Source organism: Miniopterus schreibersii (genome assembly GCF_964146895.1).
Source record: "Miniopterus schreibersii genome assembly, chromosome: 12".
Taxonomy (NCBI): domain Eukaryota; kingdom Metazoa; phylum Chordata; class Mammalia; order Chiroptera; family Miniopteridae; genus Miniopterus; species Miniopterus schreibersii.
Genome location: NC_138112.1, coordinates 36,243,034 through 36,258,024, shown reverse-complemented (window position 1 = coordinate 36,258,024; position 14,991 = coordinate 36,243,034). Strand labels below are relative to the sequence as shown.

The window sequence follows — 14,991 nt, the reverse complement described above, 5'->3', positions numbered from 1 at the left end:
GACTGAAAATTGAATCCTCCACCTTCCAGTGTACCAGATAAGGCTCTAGCCAACTTAGCCACACTGGCCAGGGCTTGCTGTTTTTGCCTCCCACCAAAGTCTGTCTGTCTGTCTGTCTCTCTCTTTTCCTCTCTAAAAATCACTAAAATAAAATAAAAATTTAAAAAAGAATGACAGCATTTAGAGGTAAGGTCTTGTTTTTTAAAAAAATAGGATATTATAGTATTCATTCCTTTATTGATTATAAAATGCTATTTCCCCCTTAGTGCCCTTTTATTATTCTTTGCACTGACACATGACCTTGTTTCCCCATATGAATGTGTTGAATGCATTCAAAATTTGAGTGGAAGATAAAACTCTTTAAACCATTCTCCTCAAAAGCAATGTACATGGCAATAGACTGTTTTGAGCCAGACCGGATCATCTCTACCCCTTTCCACCTTTGTGTCAACTCTTCAAAGAGAACTCGATACCCTCCAACTTTGTTAGAAGCAATACTGTTTACAGGAAATTTGTCTTTAAAGCATTCTTCTAATATCATTGGTCTCTTCATTTAGTTTGTATTTAAAAATCTTTTAGATTTTAAAATGGACATCACATACTGCACTAAAGGTAAGTTACCTTGCCGGAGGTTTCTAATAAAAACTGGAATGTGTTCTGCACAGCTTGACATGCTTCTAGCTCAGTCCGGCTGAAAGCTATTAAATAATCCTTCAGATGATCATACACATTTCCATCAAGAGCCTGTAAAAGATGAAAAAGCAAAACCAAAAAATTATGATAAAGCTTTGACACATAACGCCTCCTGTCTACAAGGTAAGTTCAGTTTAAAAACCTATTAACAGTAAATTAACAAAAGATACAGATTATTATGTAAGAGTAAATATAAACAGTAAATAATCATTTGGGAAAATGTTGAATCTCTCTAATTAAGTAGAAACTAAGAAAGGCAAAATCTAATATTGGTAAAGCTGTGGAAAGACAAAACTTGGAGACAAAATGCTTGGGTTCTGACCTTTGCTTCTCTGCTATTGGCTGTGTCAATTCTGTTGTCACTTTAGTGGAATAGGTGTGGAAGCTAAATGAAATAATGGGTACGAAAGCCTCTAGGCACAGTGCCTGGAATAGACACTCAATAAACATTAATCTCCTCCATTTTCCCTCGTCCATTATTGGTAGGATTATAAATTAGCATATTCTTACTACAGAGCAGTCAGAGAAAAAACGTAATTGAAATAGTAAAAAAAAAAAAGGAAAAGTGGCTCAATTTCAGTTTTGGGAAAGAAACATCAGTGTAATGTCTATGAAGAGTTTTAAACACTTTTATTTGTTTAAGCATAGAACAGGACTCTTTAAAACTGAAGAGAAAAAAAAAAGGAGAGAAAACCACCAAATATGTGAGAAATGATTAAGCTATGATGTATATAATGACTAAAATATATACAGCCAGCAAAATAAAAACTGTGGAAACTGTATAGATGGAAAAGTATGTATCAAATAATTTTAGGTAAAAAAAAAAAAAGGAACAAATAGAATACATACATACTAGCAACAACTACAGAAAAATATATCAATAATCAAAAAAGGTTCTAGAGTCTTGCCAATCAATGAAAGTTTTCTTAAAAACTGAGGTAAAATCCACATACCACAAAAGTCACCATTTAAACTATTTTAAATAACTAAATTCAGTGGATTTTAGTGCATTCACAATATTGTCCAACCACTACTACTATCTAACTTCGAGACATCTGCATCACCCTAAAAGAAATCCCATACCCATTAAGTGGTCACCCCCATTCTCTCTTCCCCCCTTTCCCCTAACCTCTGGCAACCACTAATCTACTTTCTATCTGTACAGATTTGACTATTCTGGACATTTCATATAAATGGAATCATATAATATGTGGCCTTTTATGCCTGCCTCTGTGACTTAGCATAATGTTTTCAAGGTTCATCAATGTATTAGTAACTCTTTTTATGGCTGAGTAATATTCCACTGTCTGGAGACACCGTATTTTATTTATTCATTCACTAGTGGGTGGACATTTGAGTTGTTTCCACTTTGGGCTATCATAGATAATGCTGATATGATAATTTGTGTACATGTTTTTGTTTGGACACCTGTTTCCAATTTTTTCTGCGTATATAGTAGCGAAATTGCTGGGTCCTATGGTAATTCTACGTCAGGAATTGCCGAACTGTTTTCTACCATGGCCGCTGGCACTTTACATCCTCACTAGCAATGTATGAAAGTTCCAATTTCTCCACATCCTCATTAACACTTGTTATTTTGTTTTTAAAAATTACTCACACCATCCTAGTGGTGTCTCACTATGGTTTTAACCCGCATTTCACTAATAACTAATAACATTGACCATTTTTTCATGTGTTTCTTTGCCATTGGTATATCATCTTTAGAAAAACGTCTATTCAAGTCCTTTTCTCTTTTGTTAATTGAGTTGTTTGGTCTTTTTGTTGATGAATTGTAAGAGTTCTTTATATATTTGAATGCTATTTGTACATTTGGATACATGTATCTTATCAGGCACATGATTTTCTAATATATTCTCCCATCTGGTGAGCCATCGTTTCACTTTCTCAACAGCGTATTTAATACGCAAAGGTTTTTTATTTTGATGACGTCTAACTTAGCCATTATCAATTTTGTTACTTGTGTCTTGGTGTCACAATGGAGGTTTTATAGTAAAGAAATTCTTTATCATCGTGTCTGGCTATTCCATTAAACTTTTATTATAAAGCTGATTTTTAAAAAATATACAAATTCTGTCCCCAGAGCCTTGAGTTAAAGCCGCACGCGTGTTCTATGGTGCTTACACCACTAGATGGCACCATCATGCACTTTAAATATCGGCAGCGCGAATTCCTTAAGATTCCTTTCAGCGTAGTTATGTAATAGCCCCAGAGAGACTCCTGGTATTAAGTCTGAATAAAAATTCTTGCCTTAGGACATGCCTTTCATGAATTTGCTAAAAAAGGAACGTATAACTTCTTCTGGTATGAAGTTTTTGCCTTAGAAATGCTCATGGGAGATGGTCATAAACTTGTGTTTGCAGGAAATCACTGGAGTATTTTATTTAAAGTCAGCAAATGGCAATATACGGCATTATGAACTCCCAGCTCTAGAGTTTCTGATTTAGTAGGTGGGGGTGTCACCTGATAATCTGTATTTTCTAACAACTTGCTGCTGGTCTTGAGACCATAATTTGAGAGCCACTGGACTACACAGTCATTTTAGCTGATTAAGTTGAGAGTTTGTATAGACCTAGATCCTTGTGACCATGCAGAAGCAAAGAGGCTGGAGGCAGAGAAATCTACTATCCTGAGCAGGTAGGCAGATCAGCCGCTATTTTCAACATGCTCTACTTCAGAATTATAGAGGAAGCATGACGCAGAAAGGGAAAGAACTTGAGTTCTGAAGTAAGTTGGATGTGGGTTAGAATCCTAGAACTTCCACTTATTTCACCATTTCACTCGTTTTATCACAGGATATTGTGAAGACTAATAAGGTAGTGAAAGTGGCACAATGTTCATCTCCCTTTCTGCCTTGCTTAAAAATCTGTACTGGACTGGCCACATATTGGTAATTGTTAAAGCTGGGTAATGAGATCATGGGAGTCATTATACAACTCTTTTTACTACAGTGTATGTTGAAAATTTTCCATAAAAAAGTAAAAAGAAAATCTGAACACCAGAGTAGGAAAAAAAAAAAAAGTGACACTACCAATTTTTCCCCCCCAACAGCTCCCACTGAACATTTGGAAAAGTCAAAATTCTTTATTTGGTATCTAAGGTCCTTTAAAATCTAGTCCCAAATTACCACATTAGCACCATCTCTCACCACTGTTGTCTGTACTGTACTCTACATACCAGTCACACTGAGCCATTTGGGACAATGACATTCACTTTCATGTTTCCAGTTAAGTTACTCTTGACCTAGAATGTCTTTCTGCCTCTTCTCTCCCACTCAAGCAGTAATAATGAAGGCTAACACAGGCAACTGACATTTACTAAAGGCTTACCATGTTCCAAATGCTTTGCAAAACTGACTCAGCCAGTTCCTCCTAGTGATTCAACCTTCTGTATAATGAATGTGTAGTATTGCAAGTTATAGATTGAATCTTACTCAGGCGCAGTGCCTGGCAGATAGCAGATACTCAAAAATATTTATAGAATAAATGAATGCTTTATGCTAGAGCTTAATATAGCAACAAATATGCCATGAATTAGTTACCTCACAGGCAAGCTACATCTAACACATTTCAGTTAAGAGAAAAGGTACCATTAGTCACCATGTACCAGTAAAGGCTTCTCTTGGCTTCAGCAACCCAAGTAAGGCTTAATGAAACTTCATTAGGTGGGAGGTGGGGAAGACTCTTCAACAGTCAGATTAATCTTAAAATGTTCCTTTTATCCTATTCAGCACACTGAATTCCCTGAATTTTAATGATCACATTTGCAGGGTTGCAGGATGCATTGACCTGAACATGTGACAATTTTTCTGGTAGGTAAGAATAAGATAGCTAAAGGCCTTCTGGTCTATGCGGATTATTGCTAGTGTGCACAGCACACTAGTTAAAGCAGGAGGTATGAAAATTAAGAACCTGCTGGATGAAAGCGCAGGAAGTACATGATTACCCTATGATTGGCTCCAGCCCCCTGCCTCAAGTGAAATGCAATTGTTTGAACCAGTTGTGGTGCCTAGAGATGAAGTTCAAAGCAATTCTGGGTAGTATTATCTCAACATGGTTTGTTGATTAGAAGGCAGGTTGCATAAATATTTATATGAACTTTGACTAAAAAGCCAATAATTAGAAAAGAAGTCCCCTAAAATAGAATGAAATACTGGGAATCAAAGAAGACAGCTTGAAAATGCTTTTTACAAACTCCTCCACCATATTATCACAGAGTATTTATCACTGTCTATCACAGTACTTAGTACCTGTGTCATCTGGATTACCACAGAGATCTGTTGTCCCTCCTGCTGACCCATTTCTATACTGCAGCTAGGAGGACGTTTCTAAATTGCATATTGAAACCATTTATATATGTCTGATTTCCCCAACAGACTATTATATTAGTTCCTTGAGAGTAGGGAGCACTCGCTTCTTCCCTTTATCCCTAACCTTATCAGAGAAACCTGCAATAAATGATCTGAACTGAACTGAACTGAGAAGAATGGAAACTACAAAAACAGGCCCCCAACTGTACAAGAGGGGAGCACTGAAGGGAATTAGAAAATTCATTTTATCTTAATTGGGTCAGCTTTACTCTGGTGAAAAAATATGTAATTATTCAGACTGACTTAGATTTTGACCAGACACTATTTCCCTCCTCTGACTTTCTCACCTACATATTAAACTTCCTCTTAGACTGAACCACTCTCTTTTCCAACTGCTTTTTGTATGTGCTCCTAGCTCAGTGTGCAATGCCACTGTCCACTCACCTGCCTATGTCAGACCCTAGGAACTAAAGGTTTACTTTCCCCTCTGCCTTTCCCCCGACATCACCCAGTTAATTACTAAATCCTGATTCTATTTCTTAAATACTGATCAAACCCAACCCTTCCTCCTAATCTCCACAGTGACTACCTTCCTGCCATCCTGTCTCATCTGGATTGTTACAGCCAGGTCCTGTTCCCTGTATCCAGCTCTCCCTCTTGCCAACCATTTCTATATCGTGGCTAGAAGATGCTTCTAAAGTGCGTATTTTACTTGACTGCTCAACAATGTTCATTGGCTACCTATTACATTTAAGATAAAGTAAAAAAAAAATTCATGGTGTCATGATCTAGACTTGGCTTAGCTCTTCAGCTTCTTCACTTATTGCCCCCCCCCCCCATTACACTTTCTCTACAGTGCACATCTTTTAGTTCCTCCAACATTACTTTTGACCTCGGAGTTTTCACACAGGCTTTTCCTCTTTCTTGACTACTCTCTACCTTCTCCTTTTTGGTTTAGCTAACTCTTATCCTTAAGATCTTCACTCAGCCATTATCTATTCTGGACATCCCTCTTGTCTTTTTGCTGTATAACTCCTAATCACAGCATATAATCCTGCACTGGTGATGCCTGTCTCTGCTTTGGTTTGTTAAGTTCCATGAAGGGAGGGATCATGCCCATCTGTTTACCGTTGTGTCTTCTGTGTTGAGTATAGGGTGTGCATACTGGTTTTGCTTATGAATATCTGCTCTGTTTAACAAATAATATGCCAACCAGAATTCATGTTTTAAAAAAAATGAATAAGCTCACACTTGACTCCCATGACTGAAAAGTAAGCCTACTGGTGTTATGTAACATTGGTCAAGTTTTATACAAGCTAGAGAAAAAGCTATTCTCACAAAACTTTGTCCAATGTAGAAGTTTAGAATATTTTTAGCAGTGACATCTTTTTATGTGGAATCCCAAGACATAAAACATATGTGACTCTGCACACTTTCTCCTTCTACCAACAGATCCCGCTCTCTTGACCACAAGGGTGAACTTGAGGGCCATGCTGGTATGCAAGACAGAACACTATTCCTGGGCAGAGGTGGGCACTTGACCTAAATTTGGCCATCCCTGGGATGGCAGATGAAAGATGAGTCCAAAATGGCTTATTCTTCCCTCCAAATGGCTGTTCTTTCCACCGAGTAGAGAAAATCTATCTGAAGTAGGAGAGACTTAAACCAACTTACAAAGAAAAGCAGTGATAAGAATTTTGGCCGAGTGGAATGGGGCAGAGGCGAGGGACAGTGAACATTTTAGGATTGGGTGGTTTCTGAACAAGTACTACCTTGTCCTTTCTGTGATTTGTTTACCTGACCCAACAAATTCCCATTTTGCTCAAGCTACTTAGAGTTAAGTCTTTCTTATTTGTAATTAAGAGATTCCTTAGTAAAAGTTTTAGATGATAATTGTAGCTTATATGAGCCCTACTATCTACATTATTTCTTATAGGTAATTAACTGTCATGAATAATAATCCAGTAGCTTACCTTACTATTACTGGTTCTCTTCAATTAAACAAATCTAAATGCTTAAAGTAGACAATTTTTATTTCAAAGCTGAAACACAATCCAAAAGCTACATGTATTTCTTATAAATTTAAAGTAAGGTAAAAAGTACTTAAAGCTTACAATAAATGATGAAAGTGTCACAACTATAACAGTTTGACAAGGATATACGTGGTGAAGATGCACCTGAGCCCTGTCCAGCATTTGTATGAGCACAAGAATGTGCCCTAAGTATACTTGTTTATTCAATTTCAAGTGAGCGGATGTGCACAGACTTCAATTCCTATAGAAATCTGTGTGAAAAGCCATAAATTTTATAATCAACGATACACTAGAATTCGCATATATCCTCAGAAATGTCAGGAGAATAATTTTCTTTCAAGGTTTATACAAATATGAGCAGATCTGGCTATATGAGCTCCTTGGTGGTCTCCTCCATGAAAAATTTGATAGGTAACTCATCCAAATGTCCATTAAAACAGTCACTTAAAAAAATTATTATTTGATACAAACTGCTAGGGGAAAAAGTCTGTAATATCTAAACTGAGAAACCATGGGGCCTTTGAGCAGCAATATGCTTTAAAGGTCTAGCAGTGTTTTTGAAAAAACTGCATGTGAATGCCTTTAATCCGCCACATTCTTTTCTGGGACCTATAAACCACACACTCCCTTATATATATCATCTCTGTCTTCTTTACTCATTTGATCAACTTGATCTCTAAAATAAGTTGAGGTTGGAACCCAAACTCAATAGTAAATACTCAAAATAGTAAAATAATAATAATAATAATAATAATAATAATAATAGAATTGGGATATCGTAAAGACCAATTCAGAAACTTGTAATTCTAGGATGTTCCGCGAACTAAACATTTATTTTACAGGAAAGTGTAAATTCCTTGGAACTTCTCTGAAGAGAAAAATTATAATGAATTAGGAGTTAGGAAGAAGAAAATGTGTCATCTTTCTATGTATTTGATGCAACTTCCCCTTAAGGGAGAACTTTAAACAGTGGCCTCCTTATTTAGGCCCTGGAAGGGCATGGATTTTGCCATCACGCTTATGTCAAAATCTCTTGAATTTCCTTAAAGCAGCCTGGAAATGCAAACTCTTCTTTCTCTGAGAGCAATGGGCATTCTAAAATAGTCTTTTGTAAGCGTCAAGGATATAAATATTAAGATGATAAATATGAACTATCTTAAAACCAAATCATGAAATTCTACAGTCCTCCCTTGTGGATGGAGAAAACAATGATTGCCTGCCTGCATTTGTTTATCTTTCTGAGAAGACCCCATGCAAAGAGAAAGTAGATTTTTAGAAATTCAAAGAGATCAAAGCAAGTACTAGACTACATCTGCATCATTGTAAATATCTTAACACATGGCTTAATTTATCAACTGATATAAAGTAAAATTAAAACACATCACCTAATTTTATACTTTGTTTTATTTTAAAAGGACTGCGTTACTTCAGGTTCTAAGCAAGAGGAAACAAGAAAGTTTCTGTCTGTGAATTACAAAGCCAGGAAAGGAAAACACAATACTGCTTTTCTATACAGTCTGCACTGTCTTCTAGAGTTATTTACTAGCATGTATCATCTGGTTGTGAGTGTGTTAAAACCACCTTGATATTTAGGTTACAACCCTAAAGCACATGGTTCAATAGAAAGCCTGGAACCATCTACTCCTGCATGCAAATACCAGTTCTACCACTCACTAGCAATTTCACTCTGGGAAAACTCTGAACCTTCCTGATCTTTAAATTCCTGATTTGATAGAGTCAAAAGAGGAAGCCCTGATCGGGGCTGGGACCGAGCCTGCAACTGAGGTATGTGCCCTTGGCTGGAATCGAACCTAGGGCCCTTCAGTCTGCAGGCCGATGCTGTAACCATTGAACCAAACCAGCTAGGGCTGATAATAGATCTTAAACTTAAAATGCAAATAACATAGTTGCAACGCCTGGAGACCAAATGACATCAGTGAATGCTATACTAACAAAGCAAAAAGGGTGGCGAGAGAAAAAAGTTGTAAGTATATGTTAGTATGGTCACTGAGAACTCTAAACAGCATCGAGACAATACCATAATTCATATTTCAAGCAGCAATTTAGGATTCACTAATCATTATCAACTATCATATTTAATTCATATTGTCAATATGAATTTTATTGATTTTATAGGTTTGTATTTAAAAAATTATTTTGGTTTCATACTTGTATAAAACATTTAAGTGTAAGTTTTTACCTAGTCTTGTTTGTGCATATTTAAATAACATTTTAATCAAATAATCTAAGAGCCCATAGTAATTTTTGCCCATGAAAAAGAGGGTCCTAGATTACTCAAGGTAAAGCTTCATCACTGTCCCAGTGTTTCATTCTACCACAGTACTGTTTTGAAGGGTGTGCCTGCTGCTTAGTTAAATAGCAGATTTCTGCTCACCACCTGTACCACTCCAATAGCAAAGAGAGGCTCTTTCTCAGTTGTGGTCCTGATGACCAATAGGTAGTAGTAATATGGGCACAGTTGCATGGCCGGAAGCAGAACTCAAAGGCCAAAAGGCTGATGGAGGAACCGTAAGGGTTTCTGGGAGAATCTTTAGATATATAAACCATAAAAACATACATATCAGACAGCAAATAGGACTGCTGCAAACAGTCCTATTTCGGGAGCATTTGGGGCATTCCAATTTAGACCTAGAATTTCCCCATATTCATCTTTTGTCTGTGTTATTTAGTTATTTTTTGCAGTTACTTATTTTTATTTGCTAAACTATCTCTAACAACTTAAAGTGGAAATGTGATTGAGTATCATGCAGTTAACATTTTAAAACGAAGAGTGAAATAACTAAAGGGAGAAATATCAAAGGAGAACAAAAAGAATAAAACTATTTTTTGCCTTGAAAATAGGGAAATGGTTTTAGTTACCATTACCTAAGCATACATTAGAAACAAGGTTCTGCTTATTCGCAATGTCAACTGATTCTGTGATCATACCTAAAACTCATCATCAAAAAAAATCAACAAAAAACCTGAACTATAAAGCAGTTTAACTTTGCTAAAGTCACATAATTTAATAAGTTAAATTTTTTGTTTTTATTTAAAAAGCATCTTTTGTGTGCAGTTTTTACATTAAAGTATTGAAGTACTAGAAAGTATTTAGTATGAAGAATGTAAAGCCTTAGTTTTAGTTCAGGAAGTAATATCCCTGATGTTGGCAACATGAAAGTTCCTTACACTGAAATTTTTGGGAGGACTTTAATACATAGTTCTTGGGTATATGGGACCATTCATGGAAAGAAAATAGTCTGCTGCCCTTAGATGTTTCCATTACTCTTTCCTGAACTATAATTGGTGGTTGCACTGAATATGGTCTGATCCTTCACGGCCCCAAGACAGCCTCTGACAGGAATAATCTTAGGCATATGGTATACTCACATGTGACAGCTAAATTTCTTTGCACCTGAATTTTCTATGCGATTTGGAATACTATGACAAAAGAAACCTGTCATAGACATAATAATAAATTATTCAATGGCTCAATTCAATAAAATCTTTCTTGAGAACCAACTCTGTGCCAAGAACGAGGCTAAGGGTTGAGTCTGTGTTTATATGTGTATTTATTAGTAAGATTGAGTACTTAACCATAAAGAATTTGGCTAAGTATTGGAGACAAGCATGTAATATGAGGGTTTTAAATACACAGGGTGCCATAAGAGAGGCACCTAGACAAACAGGGAGGTTGAAGGAAGATTTTCCAGAGGGAATGATGCCTTGAGAGTGCATCTGAAAGTCCTTAAAGATTACATTAGTCACAATTTTTAAGAGAATGGCTCAGTTCTTAACTACTGAAATCAGTACTTATCAAAGCTTGTCTAAGTGTAGTTTATCATTTTGATTATTTTTCTTTTCCTAATAAATCAATTAATAGGGTTTTAAATGCACCTTAAAGCAGACTTAAAATTATAAATAGTTTCTAGAAAATATAGTAAGGGTAAGAGCCACAGAAGTTTTCTTCTTTACACTTAATAAAAATGGCCTCTGAATTAACATGTAAAGCAGGATATTTGCAAATTTTAATATAGTAGCTAAATTGTACTTTTTGGGGCATACAGTTATTCAGAATATCAAAGCTTTCAAGTACAAAGTCTGAGAAGAAAGAATTTGGCTTTTCTTATTGTAAATACTCACATATTCATACTGAAGTCAATTTCAGCAACCTCTGCTGTGCTCAGCAGTATTTGAATCACAGAAAAAACATTAGCTGAGGACATTCAGGAAGGAAGGAAGGTCAGGAAAGACAGGATTCCTTTCTCAGCAGCAATGACAATAATTCCCTTTCTAAAAGAAGTTAAAACTAAACATTTTCCCCCTACTTAGTAAGACTGTAGCTTCAATAGATTGTACCTTTCTAATTAAATAATGCTTTTAAAATCATAAGACAAAAATTAAGTTTCTACTTTCTTATTCCCAAGTTTAATGGTACCAACAACTTAATTTTCTTTAAAAAGTTATTGAAGTTTATTCAGATTTTAAAAAGTTGCCTGTTCGGTAAAAATATTACAGTTTCTGCTAGATTTTAATCTTTTAAAGAAAACTTCCTGGCTTATGGGAAATCTATGAGATGGTGGGTGACTCTGTAAGCGAGCAGTCAAGTTCCAGGGAGCTTCTTCAGCAACATCTGCGGACTGCTTATTCAGTCTCCTGGCAGGAGCCCCTAGCGTTTTGTGTGACAGCCCTATAGCCTCTCTGTAGAAAGCACAAACAAAGCCAAACTGAAAAGGCATTTAGGCCTCACACAGATGATTCTTAGCTCTGATTTCATAGAAGCAGGACAAATAAATTTTAGCCCTAAGTGGGAATCAGCTTTGTCATCATCCTTAGCCTTTAAAACTCATCACTACCAAGATTTTAAAGAATGAAAGTCTCCAACAATATTCAGATGGAATGAGACTTTGTCTGTATGCGTCCACATTCTATGCTTATCACAAATGACCATACTTTCGATACAAAAAGGCCTTTTACAAAGCATGTTAGTATTTCAGTTGATGCACACAGGTTTGATCAGACACACGCATGTCTCTAAAATGCAGTTTCTAAATATCATTTTCCTATTAAGGAAAATAATATATATAATGAGGTTAGTACAATGTGTGGCAAGTAATAAATAGTTAATGAATGAATAAGGTTATTTTTCTATTTTTATTCCCCTTTAGGGGGCCAGAGGCCATGTGGATCTTGTTCACTATTGTGTCTTCAGTAAATGGCACATAGAAGGCACCCAGTAAATATTTGTTAAATTATGAATGCATGAGTAGCCTGAAATAAAAATGTTTGCTAACAGTACTGTCTCCCTCATGTCTAAAATAGTATCTAAGAGGATGTAAGTACTTAATAAATTACATTGGATATCAGTTTGCTTGGTATAAAATATAGGCTCCAGCTCTATTAATACGTCATTACTATCTTCAGCATTAACTGGCTTGTAATTTTAATGATCCATACTTTTCTTCAACTTGAAACTAGTCAAAAGAGTTGTATAAATAGTACAAAATGAAAATGTTCAACTTATTAGTAAATAAATTAAAATACTAAATTATCACACATTCATCCAAATTATTGCTCATACTTATTATAAAACCCATTTCTGATAAGGGTGCCAGGAAATAGGTACTGTCATATATTGCTTTTAGGAGTATAAATTGATGTAATCTTTCTAGAAGGTAATGAGTCTACATAGAAAGTATTAAGAAATCTTTGTTTTGACCAGAGGATGAATTTTTTAAAATCTTAAGAAAATTATCAAAGAGGTATACAAAGATTTGTATAAAAGAATCTTCATTACAGCCCTACCCGGTCTGGCTCAGTGGTTAGAGCGCTGGCCCCTGGGCTGAAGGATCTGGGGTTCGATTCCGACCAAGGTCACATACCTCGGTTGCCGGCTCAATCCCCGGCCCTCGTTGGGACTCATGTGGGAGGCAACCAATCGATGTGTCTCTCTCACATCGATGTTTCTCTCTCTCTTTCTCCCCCTTCCACTCTCTCTGAAAAGCAATGGAAAAAATATCCTCAGGTGAGGATTTAAAAAAATAATAATAATAATATTTACTACAGATTTATGAAAGCGGAAAAAGGGAACAAGAAAATTACTGGCATATTAATATAATCAAGTACTACGTGGTCATTAAAATCACATTTTCAAGTAATATTTAAAGGCAGGAATAGTTCACAATGTATTTTATGTGAAAAAAGCAAGCACTTATGTAAGCAAAATACCAATTTTGAAGTATGTTTATGCAATACTATATACATAGAAAAGATGAGAAGGATATGCCAAAATGACAGGAAGAATGGTTTGCTGCTGCATAGTTAAGTTAGAGTCATTTTAACTTTATCTTTGGGTTTCTCTGTATGTTGCAAATTTTCTTCTCGTACTTTAGTAATCAAATAGAACATCTATCTTTTTAAAAATTAGAGCAAAAGGGTATTGGCTCTACTAAAACTTTGCTATAGAATGCTCTGCTATTCATTTTATTTTTATTATAGCCATCCTAGTGGGTGTGAAGTGGTATCTCACTGTAGTTTTTATAGCATTTCCCTAGTGACTAAGGATGGTGAGCATGTTTTCATGTGCATATTAATCATTTGTATTATCTCCAGAGAAATGTCTATTCAAGTCCTTTGCTCATTTTTCTAATTGAGCTGTTTGTCGTTTTGTTGTTTAGTTGTAAGAGTTCATTATATATTCTGGATACTAGAATCTTACCAGAGATAAGATTTACGAATATTTTCTCCAATTCTATGGGTTGTATTTTCACTTTCTTTATAGAGTCCTTTGATGCAGAAAAGTTTTAGTTTTGATGAAGTCTAATTTCGCTACTTTTCCTTTTGCTGCTTGTGCTTTTGCTGTCCCATCTAAGAATCCATTGTCAAATCCCAAGCTCATGAAGATTTGTTCCCATGTTTTCTTCTAATAATTTTATAATGTTAGCTCTTACATTTAAGTCTTTGATTCTTTTTTTTTAAAAAAAATATATCTTTATTGATTTCAGAGAGAGGAAAGGAGAGGGAGAGAGAGAGACAGAAACATCAATGATGATAGGGTCATTGATCGAGCCCACAACCTGGGCATGTGCCCTGACCGGGAATCGAACCCCGATCACTTGGATCCCAGGTCAAAGCTCAACCACTGAGCCACGCCTGGCCGGGCAAGTCTTTGATTCATTTTGAACAAATTTTTATAGATGGTGAGAGGAAGAAGTCCAACTTCACTTTTTTGCATATGGATATCCAGCTGTCCCAGCACATTTGTTGAAAGACTATTCTTTCCTTCATTGACTGGTCTTGCCACCCTTGTCAAAACTCAAATGACCACAGATGTACTGTCGCTAGCCTTTTATATCCCCTCCGCCCCCCAACTATTCTGAAATATAATTGACATGTAACACTGTATAAGTTTCAGGTGTACAACATATTCACTTGACACATCTATCTATTGTAAAATGATTACCACCATAGCATTAACTAACACTTCCTCCTGCCACACATTTACCATTCATTTTTTGCGATGAGAACATTTAAGGTCTACCCTTAGCAACTTTCAAGTATATAATACAGTATTATTAGCTATAACCACCATGCTGTACATTAGCTCCCCAAGATTCCTTCGTCTTGTAACTGGAAGTGTGTACACTCTGACCTATATTTTTCTATTTTTACCACCCTCTAGGCCAACATTCTACTCTGTTTATACGAGTTCAGCTTTTTTAGATTCCACATGTAAGCAGTATCATACAGTATTTGTCTTTCTCTGTCTGACTTATTTCACTCCACATAATGCCCTCAAAGTTCATCCAACTTTTCACAAATGGCAGGATTTCCTTCTCTCTCATGGCTGAGTAATATCCCATTGTGTGTATATATATATATATATATATATATATATTATATTTTCTTTATCCATTCACCCATCGATAGACACATAGG

At 35.8% G+C, this 14,991-nt stretch overlaps 1 protein-coding gene across 3 annotated transcripts in view; it reads right to left on the bottom strand.

The window, feature by feature from the left end:
* FCHSD2 (FCH and double SH3 domains 2) overlaps window positions 1-14,991 on the bottom strand; it is a 170,564-nt gene that overhangs the window by 40,993 nt on the left and 114,580 nt on the right. For all 3 annotated transcript variants that reach the window (XM_081152977.1, XM_081152978.1, XM_081152976.1), the window contains exon 9: window positions 622-744. In XM_081152977.1, coding sequence (XP_081009103.1) covers window positions 622-744 — 123 coding nt within the window. The remainder of the gene's footprint in view (window positions 1-621; window positions 745-14,991) is intronic.